General features: G+C 45.7%; 1 protein-coding gene across 8 annotated transcripts in view; it reads right to left on the bottom strand.

The window, feature by feature from the left end:
• LOC308311995 (muscleblind-like protein 2a) overlaps nt 1–19,010 on the bottom strand; it is a 102,077-nt gene that overhangs the window by 15,734 nt on the left and 67,333 nt on the right. For 7 of the 8 annotated variants that reach the window (XM_080758833.1, XM_080758832.1, XM_080758836.1 and 4 more), the window contains 3 exons: nt 8,270–8,434; nt 7,530–7,766; nt 5,669–5,929 (listed from right to left, as the gene is read on the bottom strand). In XM_080758833.1, the coding sequence (XP_080614959.1) occupies nt 5,669–5,929; nt 7,530–7,766; nt 8,270–8,434 (663 nt within the window). The remainder of the gene's footprint in view (nt 1–5,668; nt 5,930–7,529; nt 7,767–8,269; nt 8,435–19,010) is intronic. The other variant, XM_080758834.1, reaches the window with a different exon arrangement.

Below are 19,010 nucleotides of genomic sequence, written 5' to 3'. Positions count from 1 at the left end.
GTAGATTTCCCATTCTACTGAAATGTACCTGTATACATTATCTATGCATTTCCCAATTTCCCACATTTTCCGTATGCTCACATGAGATCTGTCATCTGAAGAATTCATAGCAGAGCATTCAGACCAAACTAAAAACTCTAAATAAACACATAATTACAAAGCTAAAGAGGTCCTTTTTCTTGTTCTCGACAAATAGGTTATGGCGTGAGCTGGAATCGGTCTCTTAAGCAGTGACCTGAACGGCCATGACAAATTGGGTGCGATTAACCTTTCCGATCGAGAGCGGCTGGCTATTTTTACCCGTCCCACTCCCTTCACATGTGAGATCACTGGGCAGGTTTTGAACTCTTGCAGAGAATGATGAGACTCATGTTGAAATGCCTTGGGTTGTACACCACTTATATCTTATGCAGTCATGTATGTTAGCGAACCCGTCCTTCCCGGCGCGGTCGCGTGTGCTAGCAACGCTGCGACGTTACGGGACATTGTGACATTGCACACAACTTTGTGTGTGTGTGCGCGCTTTCGTATACAGATCACATTGTACAGCAGAGAGTACAATGCAAGTCTACTCCAGCGTTACGACTAATTTATACTCCATCACAGAACACTTAATAATAACGGAAAATCGTTATTCTTTCGCGAACGAACGCCCCACTCATACTATCATAATACTACAGTGTCACACAGAAGCATCAACGGTGGCAGATCTGCAAGCGGTGGCAGATCTGAGCTTGTAAATCTGCTACTTTTGCTATGTTTGAATTTGAGTGTTGGACATATGAGATGTCCACCCGACGGAGACAATATATATATACACGTATGGTTAGTTCAACTCACTGCTAGATTCTCAAGATTGGGGCATGAGTGAAGGAAACCAAACAATAACATAAACGGAAACGAAAAACGATAAAGGCATTCAAGTAGCGACGAGGACGAGGCCAGAGTCTGCGTTGCGTGACAGGTGACAGATAATGACCCGAGATGGCCCTATCTCAGAGCTGGGATCGGTTTTATATGCCCGTTGCGGCTTCATCTCGTTGTCTTATCTGATTCAGAAACCGGCGTTGACTCGGGGCAAGGCGTGTACTTTTTGTACGAGGAAAAGGGAAAAAAGGAAACGATAAACTTAAAGTAAATTATGGATCTAGTGATAGCATCTGCGGCAGCTTAAAAGGCTGAGGAGGACGAGAGAGCATTGGTTATGACAGTCATGTCCTCTCTCTCACCCCGCCGTCTCGGCCCGTGGCTCATGACTGCTTAATGACGGCGTCGGAACTAAAAGTCAGATTATTATTTAGTTCAAAGTATCAATACCTCAGTGTAGAAATACTCAAGTAAAAGTCCCGTATTTAGAACTTACTTGAGTGTAAAGCGTATATATATATCGGCATCAAAATATCACCCAAAAGTAGAAGTACTTGTTATGCAGAATGTCTCATTTCACAAGTTTTCAAATTGTATGCAAAAATGTATGAAAATATAGCAGATCTACAAGCTCTAGAATATACAAGCTTGTACATAGAGTTTCAATATACTGTATATGGATATATAGGGCTGAAGTGGAGAATGTTTTGTAATATTAATCTAAATAGACAAAGTATCTAGTAACTAAATGTTTCAAATTATAATGGTGCAAAGCGTGTTAACATTTGCCTCTGAGATGCAGTTGTTTTCAACCCTCCCGATGAGCAGGGTGGTGCCTTAGATGGTTTTCCACCGCCATCGGTGTAGTGAATGGGTGAATGCAAAGTGTCTTGGATAAAAAGGCGCTATATAAATGTACCATTTATTTACCATAAGTATTGAGAGTGCGCCCACTTGGTTTCATGTTAAACTCTGAAGAGTTAAAGATCTAGTAATAAGTGCCCATTTACTTAACAACTCCACTGGTATAAAGTAGTTCAAATTGGAAATACTCGTACATGTACATACGGCCAGTTACTCCCCCCCCCCACTGTTTAACGATGAACCATGAAGTAGGAACAGAGGGAGGTGAAAACACGAGGCGGTGAGGAGAACAATGTACGCAGCCTGGCGACGCAGACAGTCTCTTGCTGCATAATTTAAAAATCCCACCATGTCGGACTCGCTCTCGCCTCTTTTAACATGACGGTCGGGGTGACTCGAGGACACTGCCGCGCCTCAAGCGCACTTGAGGCCATGTCTTTCATTTACCTTTCATTCTACATGTGCCTGGACTATGGGATTGTCTATCCTCAGACCAATCGTCCCTCCAGGGCGTGGGATGTAGTTTATTCTGTTGGCCTATACCCTATAGCAACAAACTAGCCAATGACAGAGCGATTGTACCTAAAGACTATGGGATGAAAACCTTGTGCTGGAACAACAACAGAGGCTTGTCAGGAACACAAATAATCACTATTTCACCTATTAACTGCAACAACATTATTATTATTATTACTAGATTATCCCTTTTATGCCCATATACGTATGGAGTTATTTGTCACGCTTTCCCAAATATATCAGAACACCATTGTGATGTCAGAACAGGCCAGCCAGGAGATCTAGGGGTGATCAGGTGTGATCAATTGGCTAATTTCGGCCCCGTGCAGAGGCTTTTGTGCCGTTTCTGGACAACGGTGTATCCCACCGACTCAATGTCGGGCACTGCACTCCCTTCTCGAGTCACGTGGATTACATACACACACACACAGAGATGTGGTGCATTTATAGATACGATAGATGGAGTGGAGATACAGTAAGTTATACAGTACAGTACAGTTCTGTACATACCCACTGCTGTTGGGCAGAATTCTCACACTGCATCTCCACTGCATCTCGTTATGTTTTCTTTCGTAGGTTAATGCCCTACACAAAATGTGCTCTATAGCCAATCTTCAAAGCGCATCAACGGCTCACAACGCCTAACCACATAAGCCCCATTTGAAGCTCACAGTGCATTGTGAGCTTGTGGATCTGCCATTGTAAAAAAAAAGATATACATTTGAAATGTTGAAAAGGGACATTCTGCATAATGAGTACTTCCGTACTTTTGGTATTTAAGTAAAATGTGATGCCAATGCCTTTGTACTTTCACTCAAGTAAATGTCGAATTGCGGGACTTTTACTTGTAACAGAGCATTTCTATATTGCAGCATTGGTACTTTTACTTAAGTAAAACAGTTGAGCACTTTTTTCCACCAATGGGAGCAAGGTGTGAGCAGGCAGCAGCAGCGATGGGAGCAAGCAGATGACAGCTACGGTACGCACAGTACATCATGTGCAACGGGTAAGGGAGAAAGGGGAAAAAAAGAAAAAAGCATGCCCATGCCACGTGGGAGGAACAGAATCAGTCGGTGCATGGCTTTTAGAGCAGCTGCGTGCGTGTGCGTACTGTGCGTGCGTGTGTGTGTGTGTGTGTGTGTGTGTGTGTGTGTGTGTGCGTGCGCAGCCAAAGCACCGCTTCCAAAAAAGACGTGTATAGAAAGAAAGAGGGTGGGGCAAAAGATAGCCGAGACAAAGCGTCTACTACGGTGTCAAAATATGGAGTGTACGTTTCTGCTCCGTTGAGCGTGTGTGAGGATTCTATTCGGTTAGCTTTTGTACTCGGAATAACATTTAAAAAAAGAGGATAACGTTCATTACAATTTGACTGGGTAGCACCTGCTCCCCTCTATATTGTCACCTGCCGTTTATTTTTCCTCTCGTCTCTCGTTCTTTTTTGTCTGCCCACCCCCACAACGTTTTGTCTGCATTGTTATTAAATCATCCTGTCTGTCTGCATGATCTTAATCGGGGGGGGGGGGGGGGGGGGGGGCTTTTTGGAGAATCAAGCCCCCCCCCCCCCCCAGCCAAGCGCTCTCTCTCATCCATCTCTCTCTTTGATTCAATTTGCGCTGATCTGCAGAGAGATGCACTTATCGTTGAGAGCAGAGAGAGAGAGACACACACACAGAGAGAGACAGAGAAAGAGAGAGAGAGAGAGAGAGAGAGAGAGAGAGAGCGAGAGCGAGAGACAGAGAGAGAAAAAGAGAGAGAGATCGCAGGCAGACCAGGCGAGCCCATTGTCTTTGTATGGATCAAGGGCATTGGACTTTTTTATTTTTTTAAGGCAGGGGTGGAGGGTGTGTGTGTGTGTGTGTGTGGGGGGGGGGGGGGGCACTGCGGCGAGATGCTACGTTTTCCAGTGGATGATTTTCATCTCGACACGTTTAGGGTCCTGGTAAACCCCCCCGTTTATCGCATGCAATAGCCTCGGTTGTAGAATCCTCTGGAATGAACTACGTATACAGTTAGGTGTGTGTGTGTGTGTCTGTGTGTGTGTGTGTGTGTGTGTGTGTTATACTGCAATATAGCAGCGCTCCACATTTAATGATGCCTTTGGGGGGCCGTCGACGCAATCCCGTAGCGGATCTATAAGTGCATAACGGCCCCTCTGAGGTGCAGATCAGCTTGTAGATCTGCTATTTAAGATATTTATATACATTTGAAAACTTGAAATGGGACATTCTGCATAATGAGTACTTTCTACTTTTGGTACGTGCTTTAAGTACATTTTGATTTGTCAATCATTTTTCACTTTTACAAGACTTATTACAAGACATAATCTGGTGTGTTGGAATTGAACCAAATGACCCTTAAACCGGCTAGCTAGCTCAGACCGAAGGATCTAGTTTTAGTCTGAGTTTGTCAATGTTTTATCCCCATTTCAGTTTAGTTTGTCGTTTAAAAAGGCTTAGTTTATGTAGTTCTTCTAGCTTTATAATTAGTTTCTAACTGTAATATGGGAGTAGTCACCTGCTGTGAGCTTGAGTATCGGCTATTTTTGCTATTGTACCTATGAAGGACATTTAGTTGTTTGAGTTAGTTTAGACTAGTCATTGGTTAGACATGTGTTAAGGTTAGGTTTAGGTGTGCTGCCCCGTGGGAGTTTAGGTTTAGGGTGAGGGTTTGAGATAGGTTGTAGTTGTAGGACTAGAATGACTGGTCTAACCAATGACTAGTCTTAACCAAAAACTGTCTAAACTAAGTAATGCACCCGTTTTGTGAACATGCAATAACTTTTTAAGTTAGATACTGAAACGCCTTTTCGTAAAGCGTTTTTTTCCCACTTTTTTTCAATTCAAGTTTTAATAAGCCTGAATTAGTGAGTGTGTTTACTCAGCCTCCTGCCAACCGCAAAAAGTGAATTGATCACACAAAACATTTTATCGGCTTTAATATATACAGTATATTTTTTTTTTTGTAAAAGCCTCTCAGGACTGTAAAACCATAACGTTCAAATATTAATATTTTTCGGGAGGTCCCCAGTTCAAATCAGATTTTTTATCGGGAGGTCGATCCCCAGTTCAAATCAGATTTTTTTTCGGGAAGTGCCCAGTTCAAATAATATGTCCCCATAAAGCCTGGTCACAATGATGTCACCTGTATTGAGGCCTCTTTTTAATGACCTAAAAGAATGGATGGCAATTAAATAAATCCAAATCTGAAGTCATGATATTCACCCCCTCCTGCCACTATTTGTATTTTCCGGGGGAGGGTCAGGGTCGTTTTGGAACTCTCGCCCACGAAAAAGCAACCGTGTGTTGTGTTGTGGGTGTGGCGTGGCGTATAATAGCGCGATATGTTGCGTTGCGTTTCTCTCTCTCTCTCTCTCCCCCCCCCCCCCCCCCTCCCCCTCCTCCTCCCCCTCCCCCTCCCTCACCATGGCGGCGGCTGCGGCCGCGGCCTGCGCTGCCACGGCCGTCTGGCTGGCCTGGTGCTGCGCCGCCTTGATCTTGGCCTGCAGGTGCGCCGGCGGGTGGAAGTACTTGCACTTCTCGCGGCTGCAGCGCGACTTGACGTGGTCCATGCACACCGTGACCGTGTTGTCGCTCGTGTCGATCATGGGGCTGTCGCTGGGGTGCGCGAAGCGGCAGTCTGTCTCGCCGCGCGCGCAGTTGCCCCGCTGGAACTCCCGGCACACCTGGTAGGGAGGGAGGGTGGGGGGGGCGGGGGGGGCACAGAGAAGCACACACACACACACACACACACACAGAATCCGTGAGTGTGCTAACCCTTCCTTTATCCCATTTGACCGTAGGCCGATTCCACAAATTCCTTCTCACGCTTTCACCCGTGTGAACCGAGCGGTGCAACTGTACTTTTATTGTGATAGTTACTGTGCTGTACTGTACGGTACAGTTTGATTGTTAGTCATACTTTTATTGTTATAGTTGTGGTGCTCAGCCCCTCTGGGGCTGCTCAACAGTGCCACCCAGTGGTATTGCAGCTGCCGATACCGCAAACAGACATTGATGGACATACACATGCGGACACACATGCGGGGGAGTTGCACCACTCAGTTCACACGGGTGTGATTTTTTCTCATTAAATTGACTAGTCTTAATCCCAACCTGAATCGTTGCTAATTGCAATCCTGGGGTTAGGTTTTACAATCTTGCTACCAGTTCTTCTCACAATGTATTTTTCTACCATATTTCTACCATACTAGCAGGGACATTTGGCCCCGACAAGTATAGTAATAAAACTGCACGCACGCATATACACACCGCCCACACACACACGTATACAGTACACATCGCCCACACACACATGCACACACCAAACATGTACAGAATGTCCTCACACTCATTACACAGAAATGCATGTAGGCCTGACAGGCATGTATGCGCGCGCACACGGACACGCAAACACACACTGCGTGTGCATATAAAAAACACACGCACGTTGCCAGGCAGTGTGGGAGTGTGTACATGTCTCGACGGGACACTGCTTTCATTACAGCCAAGTGGGTTCAGTTGCTAAGTGATAACACTCACACGGAATACTGCATATTCCTTCAGTCATTCATTCACTGGTGTATATGTATATTCATTTCTATCTATCTACCTACCCACCCACTTTTTAAGTTGTCATAATCTAATGTGACCCGTTGTGAGCTTGTAGATCATGTGGTGGTAACAGGAGGGACCACAGGACTCCCACTCCCCACATCCCAATCCTCGGTGCACACGGGCGCTTTCAGAGCGGTCATTAGTGTGTTTCAGTGATAATTTTTTCACAATATTTTGATTTAGTCTTTTGAATAACACACCATTTAGTCTTAGTCTCATTTAGTCTTCTGAAAAACCTTAGTCGACTTAGTCTTTAGTCTTAGTCAACAAAATTAACACTGGTATGTTTAGTGCTCAGAATGGGATAAAGTACTATGTTGGGAGCTGAATGAAACATTAATTTGAGGTCGCGCTAACCATATTAATAGTCCGATCGAAGATTATGCTTCCCGGTTTTCGGTATAATCTGCCTCATCTGCTGGCACTATAGCGCTTTTATTATGAAGACTTCCCCGGCAAAACAAGTGTTAAAAAGTGCTTCTGACAAAACCATCTAACTCCACTGGAACCCTCTCATTAGGTATCTGACAAGTTAACCTACCAATACCAACTTTGATGAGGCAGTATACTGCTTCGTTTTAAACATAAGGTTTCCTTCATTTCCTGAAAAAGAACATGTTGGAGTTGGTTGGTTTCTCCCCGACAGACAGAGACATATAACATGGTCACCTCCAGCTTGTCAGTGCGCAGCAGCTTCTGGCCTTGGTTGGAGCCCTGGTTGAGTTGGACCCCCGGGGGGCTCCCCGTCCCTGGGACCATGAGCTGGGGGCCGTTGGGGGGCTGCAGCATGTCGCTGGGCACCAGGCCCATGCTGTGGTGGGACATGGGGGTCAGGTAGGGCCCCGTCGCGTAGCTCAGGCCGCCCGCGCCCGCCGCGCCCAGGCCCTGGCTCACCGGGAACGTCTGCTGTGTGTGTGTGTGGGTGACGGGACATGGGACAGACAGGGAGAGGGACACGAGCTTTAGCTGCAGTGAATCTTATCGCAGTGCTTCATTTCAAGGACTCCACATGGCTCTGAGTGCCACTTTTCCACCATAAGAACTTTGGTTCTTAATGTTTTATGATGGTCACATCCGCATCTTTCCAACACGTGACACGGTCACTTTGGTTCCCACTTCAGCGCAAGAAGACGTTTTTTTGGGGGGGATCCATTTCCAAACCAAATTTTGTTACATTTTGGTTCCGAGACCCTAGATCGGAATCAGTTCTAGAACCAAAGTTATGGTGGAAAAGGGGCCAGAGAATGTACAAATGAGTACAGTACATTGAGTCCTACCGGAGACTCCAACGGTTTGGGAATGCAAAAAAACACACACACACACACACACACACACACACACACACACACACACACACACACACACACACACACACACACACACACACACAGAGGGAGAGCAGCACTGACCATAGGCTGCATGGTGGTGCCGGGGATCATGAAGTGCATCTGCTGAGCCAACATGGCCGCTGCTGTCTTCTGCTGGATGAGGTTGTTCCTGCCGTTGATCTCCAGCTGGGTCTTCAGGTGGGCCGGAGGGTGCAGGTACTTGCAGTTCTCCCTGGTACAGCGACCCTGGAGGGGGGGGGAGTTGAAAACATGACTAAACCATTTAGACCTGAGGACGATTCTACAAAATGTCTTCTAAATCCTGACAGTTTTCTGAAAAACCCATGTTTCTATGTCAGTGGTTCTCAAACATTTTCATGAGACTATAATAGACTATATTGAGCGTTCTTGTAGGAACATTCCCAGCGCCCAGTGGTGTCCATGCTCCGCCCCCGGCCCGGCGCATTATAAGCAAGCAGACAGTATTATTATTGTTTTGCTTTTATTCCATTTTTCTTTGTAACCCATTTTTTCACCCAGTGTCAATTATCTAATGCATTCCTGGGCGCTACACCCTCTGCCAACCTGGGGAGAGCAACGGACCAACCTCATCAACCTAATTTTTGCTTCTACGGGCCGACGGCATGGAACAAACTCCCACTGTACCTTCGACAGGCAGCCTCCGTAGACATTTTTAAAGCACAGCTCAAGACCCACTTCTACAACCTTGCTTTTAATTTATCTTTTATTTTTTGTTATTCATGTCCTCACTGTATTGCATTACTGCTTGTCTTTTTTAATGTTTATGCCTTGCTTTTCTTTTCTTTTTTCTCCATTGCTCTGTAAAGCACTTTGAGCTGCATTTCATGTCATGAAAGGTGCTATACAAATAAAGTTTTATTATCATGGGAGGAGTTTCCCTGGTTTGACGTAGCGCGTGGGAAGAAACACGTTGTTCCAACCAGTTCCTTCCCCCTCCATCAGGCGCCCCGGCTGACCAGGTATACCTACCCTAGGGGACACTGGGAGAACACTGTGCCCCTAGCAAGCAGCGCACACACACACACACACACACACACACACACACACACACACACACACACACACACACACACACACACACACACACACACACACACACACACACACACACACACACACACACACACACACACACACACACACACACACACACACACACACACACACACACACACACACACACACACACACACACACACACACACACACACACACACACACACACACACACACACACACACACACACACACACACACACACACACACACACACACACACACACACACACACACACACACACACACACACACTTCTATGTTTGGGTCCAGTCCCTTCCTCACTCACTCACTCCAAAAATGTACGGTAGAGTGCTGAAGTAAGTGTACTTATTTGCTGTCCACCACTGGGTTTATTCCGTGCGGACACACACACACACACACACACACACACACACACACACACTGGAACACGCGTCAATGGGCGCGTATAGGGGTGCCTAGGGGGGGTGGTGTTAGTGGGGTCAGCTTTAGCGAGGCTCTGGCGCATTGGGAGGAAATTAGACTGTGAGCGAAGCCCAGTGGCTAATGGCACAACACACCCTAATCCAATATGGATGTCTGATCCTTCTAGCTGGCACTTACTGGGGGAGGCTGAGGGAGAAGAGGAGAGGACAGGAGGGGAGGGGAGGATGGGAGGAGAGGAGGGGAGGATGGGAGGAGAGGAGGGGAGGATGGGAGGAGAGGAGAGGAGGGGAGGACGGGACAGGATAGGACAGGAGAGGATGGGAGGAGAGGAGAGGACAGGAGGGGAGGATGGGAGGACAGGAGAAGATGGGAGGAGAGGAGAAGAGGACAGGAGGGCACGAGAGGATGGGAGGACATGATGGGCGGAGAGGAGAGGAGAGGAGAGGAGTGGATGGAGAGCAGAGGATGTGAGGAGGGGACGGGAGGGGAGGAGATTGGTAAAGGCCTATTCATACTCCAGTTTGAGGTGATAGCTTATCATCGCTGTGTAGTTTTCTAAAGGTTAGGAAGGTTAGGGTCAATGCTCAGCGTCATCACCGCAAGTATGATGGCTTCGACTCATCTCAGTTTTAGGTGATAACTTATCACCTAAAACTGGAGTATGTATGAGCAGGCTTGCTGCTAGAGGACTGGAGAGAATTGCAGAGGTGAAATTGCAATAGCTCTGTCTCTCTCTATCTCTTGGATTTCGCCAACTAAAACCATGATGAAAAATGTTCGTCGACGACCTTTTCTCACTGACGAAAACTGAATGGAAACTAAATGAAAACGAATGACTAAAACTAAGACTCAATATATCGACAATTTCGTCAACAAATAAAAACTATACTAAAATGTTAGGAAGGGACCAGTGGACAAGAGATCCAGTATAAGTCATTTTACACTTGTTTGCGTGCTGAAAATAGCAGATCTACAAGCTCACACACGGCATCAAGGACCGACAAAATACATTTTAGTCGACTAAATCAACTGTAGATTTAGTCGACTAGAATCTTATGATATTTAGTTGACAAAAACTAGACTAACACTAAAACATTCCAGGTGACTAAAATATGACTAACTAAATTAAGTTTTATTCCAAAAACAAAAACTAAAATAGAAATTTGCTGCCAAAAAGAGGTGCACGCCCGTGCATGTCAGAAAACAATTTACAATGTAGGCATTTAGCAGACGCTCTTAATCCAGAGCGAACAAAAAAGCATGGCAATACATCACATAAATACAAAGTAGTTATCATAATAATATCTCAAACTTATATAGCGCTTTTCTGAGTACCCTATCATGAAACATGCGAAAGGCCTTGGATTAGCCATTAGCTTATCATTTCACTACGAGGAAATGGGAACAAGCTCTGGTCCCGGTCGTTGTGTGGTGGTGACATACAGTTTACATCTACTGGGGGGGTGTGATGCTCACTCCTCAAAAAACGGGGACACGGCGTCCCCAGCCGCCGTCCCTCAACCGTAGGACGTCACAGAGAAAAGCAGGTCACCATGTCAGCCGGTGACATTAGAAGCCCAGGGACAGGCTTCTAATTTGGAGCTGTGGAGGGAAGTAACTATCACTGTCAAGAGTGAAATTAACACAGATTTTACAATATAAATTGGGGGTCCCAGAGATAGAAAAGCCATTTAATGGGGGGTCCGAAGACTAATGCATGTCAAACTGGGGGTCCTTGAAATAAAACGGGTTGAGAATCACTGCTAGAGCCGTGAAAATCTTCTCTTATGGGTCCCTGGCATGTCGTTTCAAGAAATGTCAATTTGGGGGGTCCTTGACATGAAAAAGTTTGGGAACCACAGTCAGACAGACAGACAGACAGACAGACAGACAGGGCAGGCTTTAATCAGAGCTGTAGGTGTGTACTGTAGTCGACATGTAAATCCCAACAGCTGCTTTAATCAGAGCACTGGGCTGTAGGTGTAGCAGCATGTAAATCCTAGCAGCTGCTGGTGTCACTAGCCGAGGTCAACTGGGGATTGTCGGGTCTGCGGTCCCAATGGAAGGAAGCACTATACTCCGGATCCATGAAGGACTGCCTGTCCCTTCTAGTGATGTGCCATACCACATTTATTTAATTTGAATACTATACTACTAATATTTGTAGATATTTAGACAACTTTTTTTTTATATTTTTTACTGGGGGACAGACAGTAGGCTGACAGGAAATGGGGTGAGAGATGGGGGGAAGACATGCAGTAAAGGCCGTCTGGATAGGGAGTCGAACCCGCAGCACACTGCCAGACTGGATTACCAGCCAAGGTGCCTGGACCACTGAGCCACGGCCCTGCAGGCCAATTTAGACAACTTAAACTAAAACATTTCAGGTAGCTAAACCATGACTACAACTACACAGACTTTTTGTTGACTAAAATGTCATGACTGAGCAACACTGGGGTGGAGGGGCTAAATCTCACAATTATATTTTGGGCCGCGATCTGTACGGATTATTTGACAATATACAAAAAAAAGACACCCTGAGGGCGAGAAGCGCCCAAGGATCCAAGCGGATGCGCGCATCCACCTGGGTGAGGGCAGACTGCTGGGCGAGCGCTGGCACTTTGGCATGGGGGGTCAGATCCAACATAATGGATTGAGTTCTGTACTGGCCATATATAGAGCGCGTCTTGAGTGTACAGGGTGTAGTTTTCGCCGGCTGCCGGGCACAGCTGCACTAATAACTTTGAGGCGGGCCCGTCTAGAGTTTGAATGGACAGGTATCAGTCAAAAGGGAGACATCGAAGAGGAAGGACGGGTGAGGAATGTCATTACAGGTCAGCTCCATATATGGAGATCTAAGGGTTTGAGGTCAGATGTAGAGTTGCTGGCTGGCTCCATATACAGTATGCAGATCTAGGTGTTGATGGCTATCCAGGGTTTGATGAGGTCAGTGTTCGATATATGGAGATGGCAATATATGGAGTGTGTCACGAGCCGTGACGGACTCACGGCCATATATGGTGGCGTGACGTGTCGGGCCGGCTTGACGGAACAACTGACTGAACGACAGGTTTTGCAGATTTTCACTGACTTACAAATAAAATACATTGCGCTTATTTAAGTTTAGACAGACAGAGTATAGCTATAGTGTTTTTGATGGAGGACTTCAACTTTTTATGACAGCCAACACGAATATAGCGTCATAAGAACTGTACAAAATGTAGATTCCGATGTGATATTAGGGCGTTTCTCAGCCCTAATACCTATATCATTAACCCCACCCCACCCCCACCCACTCACACAGGGGATTTGAGCCGATTTGAGCCACACGTATTGTAGAGAGGGATTATCTATGGAATATTCATATGGACAATGAGAAAACAGTCACAGATGGATGGGTGTAGAGATTGCAAACCAGTTAAGACCCTCATGTCTGGCGCCATATGTGTCCCTTCTTGGCCCGTGTGTGAAGTCCTGCCAGAGCCTTCAGTTCCACAAGCTACAAGCTCATAACTCATAATTATTAAGTACGGACAGACAAACAGGCTACAAAGTTCTGCACATTCAAGAAATAACAGTACGTTCCCTAATGTCGTTAAATAGTTTCCTGCATACACGCGCACACGCACACGCGCACACACACACACACACACACACACACACACACACACACACACACACACACAGGTGACTGTGTTCCGTGCCTCAGTGCAGTGCTGCGACAGATATACCTCTTTCACCATTCACACCCACACACTTTCTCTCTCTCTCTCTCTCTCTCTTGCACGCACGCACACACGAGTGCCAATGTGCACGGGAACACAATCACACCTACACAGTGGCATAACCACATCACATTCCTGGGCCTGCATGCGCTGATGAATCCTAAACGCCCACACAGATGTGCTGTTGGCTTTCACATACACATACACATACACATACACGCACACACGCACACACATACACCACCACGTCCAATGTTAATGCTTCAAGTCACGGCCAAAATATTAAAAAAATCACACCCGTGTGAACCGAGTGGTGCAACTCCCCTCTCTCCCCCCCCCCTCCTCCTCTCTCTCTCTCTCTCTCTCTCATTAGCAGCACTGTCTCTCTCTCTCTGTTTCTGCATGGCACAACAGCGCCCCTACTGGTACTCATACTGGTGCTCACACCAGGTATGCGGTCTAGCCTAACTTGGACTCAGGGGGGTGGAAGCCTCTGCCTTGCATAGTCCCCAGTGAATAGGCAGTTTGCCCTTAACTGGTAACCCTATTTTGGATTATTTTTAAATATATGAAGGTATTGTGGGCTGGGCTTTTTACAAAAAAGCCCCCCTTTTAAATACAATACATACGCATGAGTGCGTGTGCGTGATTTGGTGCCGATGTCAGGACTACGTCCCAAATTAGGACTGCATTCTGCAGGGTAGCGCGACGTCATCCTTAAACACCTAACAGATATCGTGCACGTGCACACACACACACACACACACACACACACACACACACACACACACACACACACACACACACACACACCATTAAAACTTCAGTTTTTACTCCTAACTCGTTTAACGGCCGACAGCGACAAAGCGCCTCGCCTCTCTCTCTCTCTGTCATTATTCCTCCATTGGGAGTGATGAGATAAGTGGCGGCTTCTCGGGAGAGAGAGATAGAGAGAGAGAGAGAGAGAGAGAGAGAGAGAGAGAGAGAGAGAGAGTTTCGTTACGTGCCAAATGGCTGTCGCGGGCGGGCGGTCTAAAGCTGGTCTCGTCACCAGAGGTTTGGCCCAAATGCCCAGAAACATGGAGGTCTCTGTACCGGCACCACATTCATCTCATCAGCCTCCCTAATTTGGGGGGCGAACAATCGATTGGCTATTTTCGCCGAAGACATCTAATGCGCGGCAGGGCCTTGAGGGGACGCTGCGGTTGCCGTCGCATCAAACGGGTGGCGCATGGTCATATTTCGTCCAGACTTGTCGCTAGTCATTTCTTTTGGTGAACTACTCCTTGAAGGGGTTAAGAGGACATGGGACGGTGATGGCGGACCAGCATCCTCCTCACTCAGGGCACACTATTTTTGTCTCCAACAGGCCGAAGGCGTGGGGAGAGAGTATGTTTTGCACTCCGTCCGTCCGTCCGTCTGTTACCAGCTAATTTCTGCACTGGCGTTAACCCGGTCATGCCAACCTTTGCACACACACTCCCTGGATGCCAACGACGAACCTCTGTTATTATTGTTATAGTGCTACCATGAGGCCGATTTTGGCAAAAACACATTTCTGTAGATTACTTGTACACATTTTATCCATACATCACGCGATTCAGTATCCATGTGATCAACACGGATCTGCACCATTTCCCATATTCCATCCTGATTGGCTAAGATTGGCTTCCAAAGCTTGCATGATTTGTCCGTTTCGAACAAAATGCCACAAATCGCAAACACAGTGTGCAATCTTCGTGAAAAGAACATTTCCACTAGGCCGAGGACGACATGCCACTTAATTGTTTAGCTATAAGCTATAACAGGGCAAATTCCTGTTTTTAGCTATAACTGCATCGATCTCTGTACAACTTTGTATGCGTACTCCCTAGAGTCCATGGCAAAACATTTCCCACATCTCCCAGTTATAGAGCCACCATGAGGCCAATTTCTGCTAAAAACATTTGTTTACATTAGTCGCACAGATTTCATCCAAATCTCACGCAAATCGGCACACATGTATATCTCTGTAGTCATGTGATCACGACAAGTCTGTTGGACTTCTCAGATTCTACACTGATTGCCTTCCAAAGTTATGTACAAAATTCTGCAAGTGCAGTGAAACTGTGCACGCATATTCCCACTAGGCTGAGGAAGCAATGCCACTTGACTCTTTTTTTTTTTCAAATCAGGCTCATGGTGGCGCTATAACGGGCCTAGTCAAGTCTCGCACCGATGTGCATAAAACTGTGTATGCCCAAAACATTGTGTGCACACTCCCTAAAGCCCAAGGATAAACATCTGGCCTGCATTTTTCAATTTGGCCTTTTCGAGCGCCACCAGGAGGCCCATTTATGTGAAACACTATTTTTTTATATTAGTCCTTCAGATTTTATCCAAATGAATCCTGGTGGAGACCTTGTGCCCCGAGGGGTTGTTTCTTTCTTCCGACAGCGACAATAAGCGCTGGAGTGTGTCCCTGTCTATCTGTGGTGGAAAAAGCACTCACGTTTTGTACTTGAGTAAAAAAGAATCAATAACTGCAATATAGAAATAGTCTGCTATCGGATTCAAGATCTGCTCGAGTAAAAGTACTAAAGTATTGGCATCAAAATGTACTTAACCCATTTAGGCCTGAGCAAAGATTTGAGTTAAAAACGTTCGCTCTGAAAGAATATATAATTCAAACATTTGTGCCACATTTTCATGATTTTTTCAAAAATAGCAGACCTACTGCTCATAGCGCTTCAATAGCTAAATTATAACAATGTTTAAAACACCAAAAGGGGTTCCCGCCCAAGATGGATTAAAGTACCAAAAGCAGAAAGTACTTGTTATGCAGAATGTCTCATTTCAGGTTTTCAGATGAATGAAAATCTTTTGGAAATAGTCGATCTAGATAAGCTCACAATGTGTCGCGTCGCTACTACGCATTGTGAGCTTGCAGATCGGCTATTTTTAAATGACCGAAATGTATACAGGGCTGAAGTGGGTAATGTATGTTTTGTAATAAATAATCAAAATCTACAAAGTAAAAAAGTACAATATTTGGATCTGACACACAGTATTGGATATTGGAAATACTCAATATAGTATAAATACCTCAAAACTGTACTTAAGTATACAGTACTTAAGTAAATGTACTTATAGTTACTTTACAGCGCTGGTTGCGACACACCCTCTCTCCCCAAAACGCTTAGGGATTCTGCTCACACGGGATGAGGTAATGCTCGGTCAGAGAGAGAGAGAGAGACAGTGGGGCTGCATCATCAGGGCTGTCAGTGGGGTACGGGATGGGGGGGGGGGGGTGTCTGATTATGGCGTCAGCGTTCTCTGAACTGCAGGAGAGCAGCCGAGGGAGGGGGGGGAGAGGAGAGGAGAGGAGAGGAGAGGAGAGGAGAGGAGAGGAGAGGAGAGGAGAGGAGAGGAGAGGAGAGGAGAGGAGAGGAGAGGAGAGGAGAGGAGAGGAGAGGAGAGGAGAGGAGAGCGCACGTGATGCGAGCGTGACACTGCAACAAAAAAGAAAAGAAGAAAAACAGAAGTGACACCGAAGGGGGAGGGGGGGGGAGAAAGGAGAGAGCTGCGGGCCATTGTCTGGTGTCAGGCGATGCTCGTTGGGATCAATGTGGAGGCACGTGCACACACACACACACACACACACACACACACACACACACACACACACACACACACACACACACACACACACACACTCTAAACTCACGATGTGCTGCGTTGTGACTGAGCTTGTAAATCTGCAATTTCTTTTGCATGACAAGGCACGGAATACAGGGAACGCTAGGGTTCATGTGGTTAAAAGACATGAAATGAAAGTAGGATGAGATCATGCAGAGAGAGAGAATGAGCTAGAGCTAGACAGACCATAAGACCCTATTACTGAATGTCAAGTCTCCAGAGTATATGCATGACAATTATTTACTACAACACTATGGCACATTAGGAGTCCACTAGTACTAGTGGGTCTCACATGTTTTATTTGCAAGGAATACCCTTAAGCCTTACATCGGTTCCATTTGAATATGTCCGTGGTCAAAATGGAATTTTTGACATGAATGTCCACTACAAGCCAACATGGCAATGGCCCCTGTCGATCAAGTTATTAACAAGATATATTTTTTTTATATTCAAACTAACGTGTGCTTTTGTGGCGCTTACCTGTGATGAGGAACAAGCCGTTTTGAAGATGGTCGCAGGAGAACATGGAGAGAGGGAGACAAAGAGAGAAGCACCGTTAGAGCACGGTCCTATAATTCCAACACACTTCACTACTTTGAGATGTCTCTGGGTAAGATGGCCGGGTGAAGAAAAGTATCAATGGCATTGGTTTGACCTTGAACTCTCAAGAGTTCAGGAAGATCTAATAAGGTTACCATCTCTCCAATATTTAGCTGGGGACCACCTGGATGGAACCTGATTGATTGATTGACTGCGTGATTGCATGATTGATTGATTATGTTATTTCACAGTATGCAGAATGGGTACATTTTCAAACGAAAATACAGGTCAATACAAAAAACAGCTAGTTGAGGATTAGAAAAGGCGCAAAGACTTGTTTACCCCCCGAAGTACCAGTGGTTGAGAACCAGTGATATATTATTCAGCATATTGTTTAGCTTAATGCTAGGTTTGTGGTATTATCCTTGACCTAGTTTCCTCAGGCACTACATCTCTGCATTCTACTGTATATGTACCATTATGTGATGATCAATGGCAGGAAAAAGTTAAGTTTTACTTCAGTAAAAGTATCAAGACTGCAATGTAGAAACACTCTGGTGCAAGTGAAAGTTGGGAATTCAAAATTTAGTACAAAATACTGGCATCAAAATGTACTTAAAGTAACACAAGTACAAAGAAGTACTCATTATTATGCAGAATGTCCCATTTGACGTTTTCAAATTAATACAAAAATATTGTAGAGCTTGCAGATCTACAAGCTCATATATGCGACACATTGTGAGCTTGTAGATCGGCTATTTTCAAACGGAAATGTATACAGAGCTGAAGTGGTTATGGCATGCTTTGTAATGATAATCAAAATCTACAAAGTAACTAAAGTTTTCAAATAATTGTAGTGGGGTAAAAGTACAATAATTGCTTCTGTGGTGTAGTGGGAGTAGTAGTAAAAGTACTGGAAATTGGAAATACTCAAGCAAATACCTCAAAATTGTACTCAGGTACAGTACTTGAATAAATGTACTTTGTTACTTTACACACACACACACACACACACACACACACACACACACACACACACACACACACACACACACACACACACACACACACACACACACACACACACACACACACACACACACACACACACACACACACACACACACACACACACACACACACACACACACACACACACACACACACACACACACACACACACACCATTCCCATTCCTCAGCGGCCGTCACCTTTTGAGCACCGCCCGCTCGTAGGAATAAGGGCTTTTTGAAAAGGGGCGAGGCTCGTCGGCAGCGACACACGTATAACCACGGCTACTACGACGTTCAAAATTATACACCTTTCGCAGCTGTGGCACTCACACACACACACACACACACACACACACACAC

The sequence above is a fragment of the Protomyctophum bolini genome (genome assembly GCF_963924005.1).
Source record: "Protomyctophum bolini genome assembly, chromosome: 24".
NCBI classification, from domain to species: Eukaryota; Metazoa; Chordata; class Actinopteri; order Myctophiformes; family Myctophidae; genus Protomyctophum; species Protomyctophum bolini.
The sequence above is the reverse complement of the archived record's forward strand: the minus strand, read 5'-3'. Positions and strand labels throughout refer to the sequence as shown.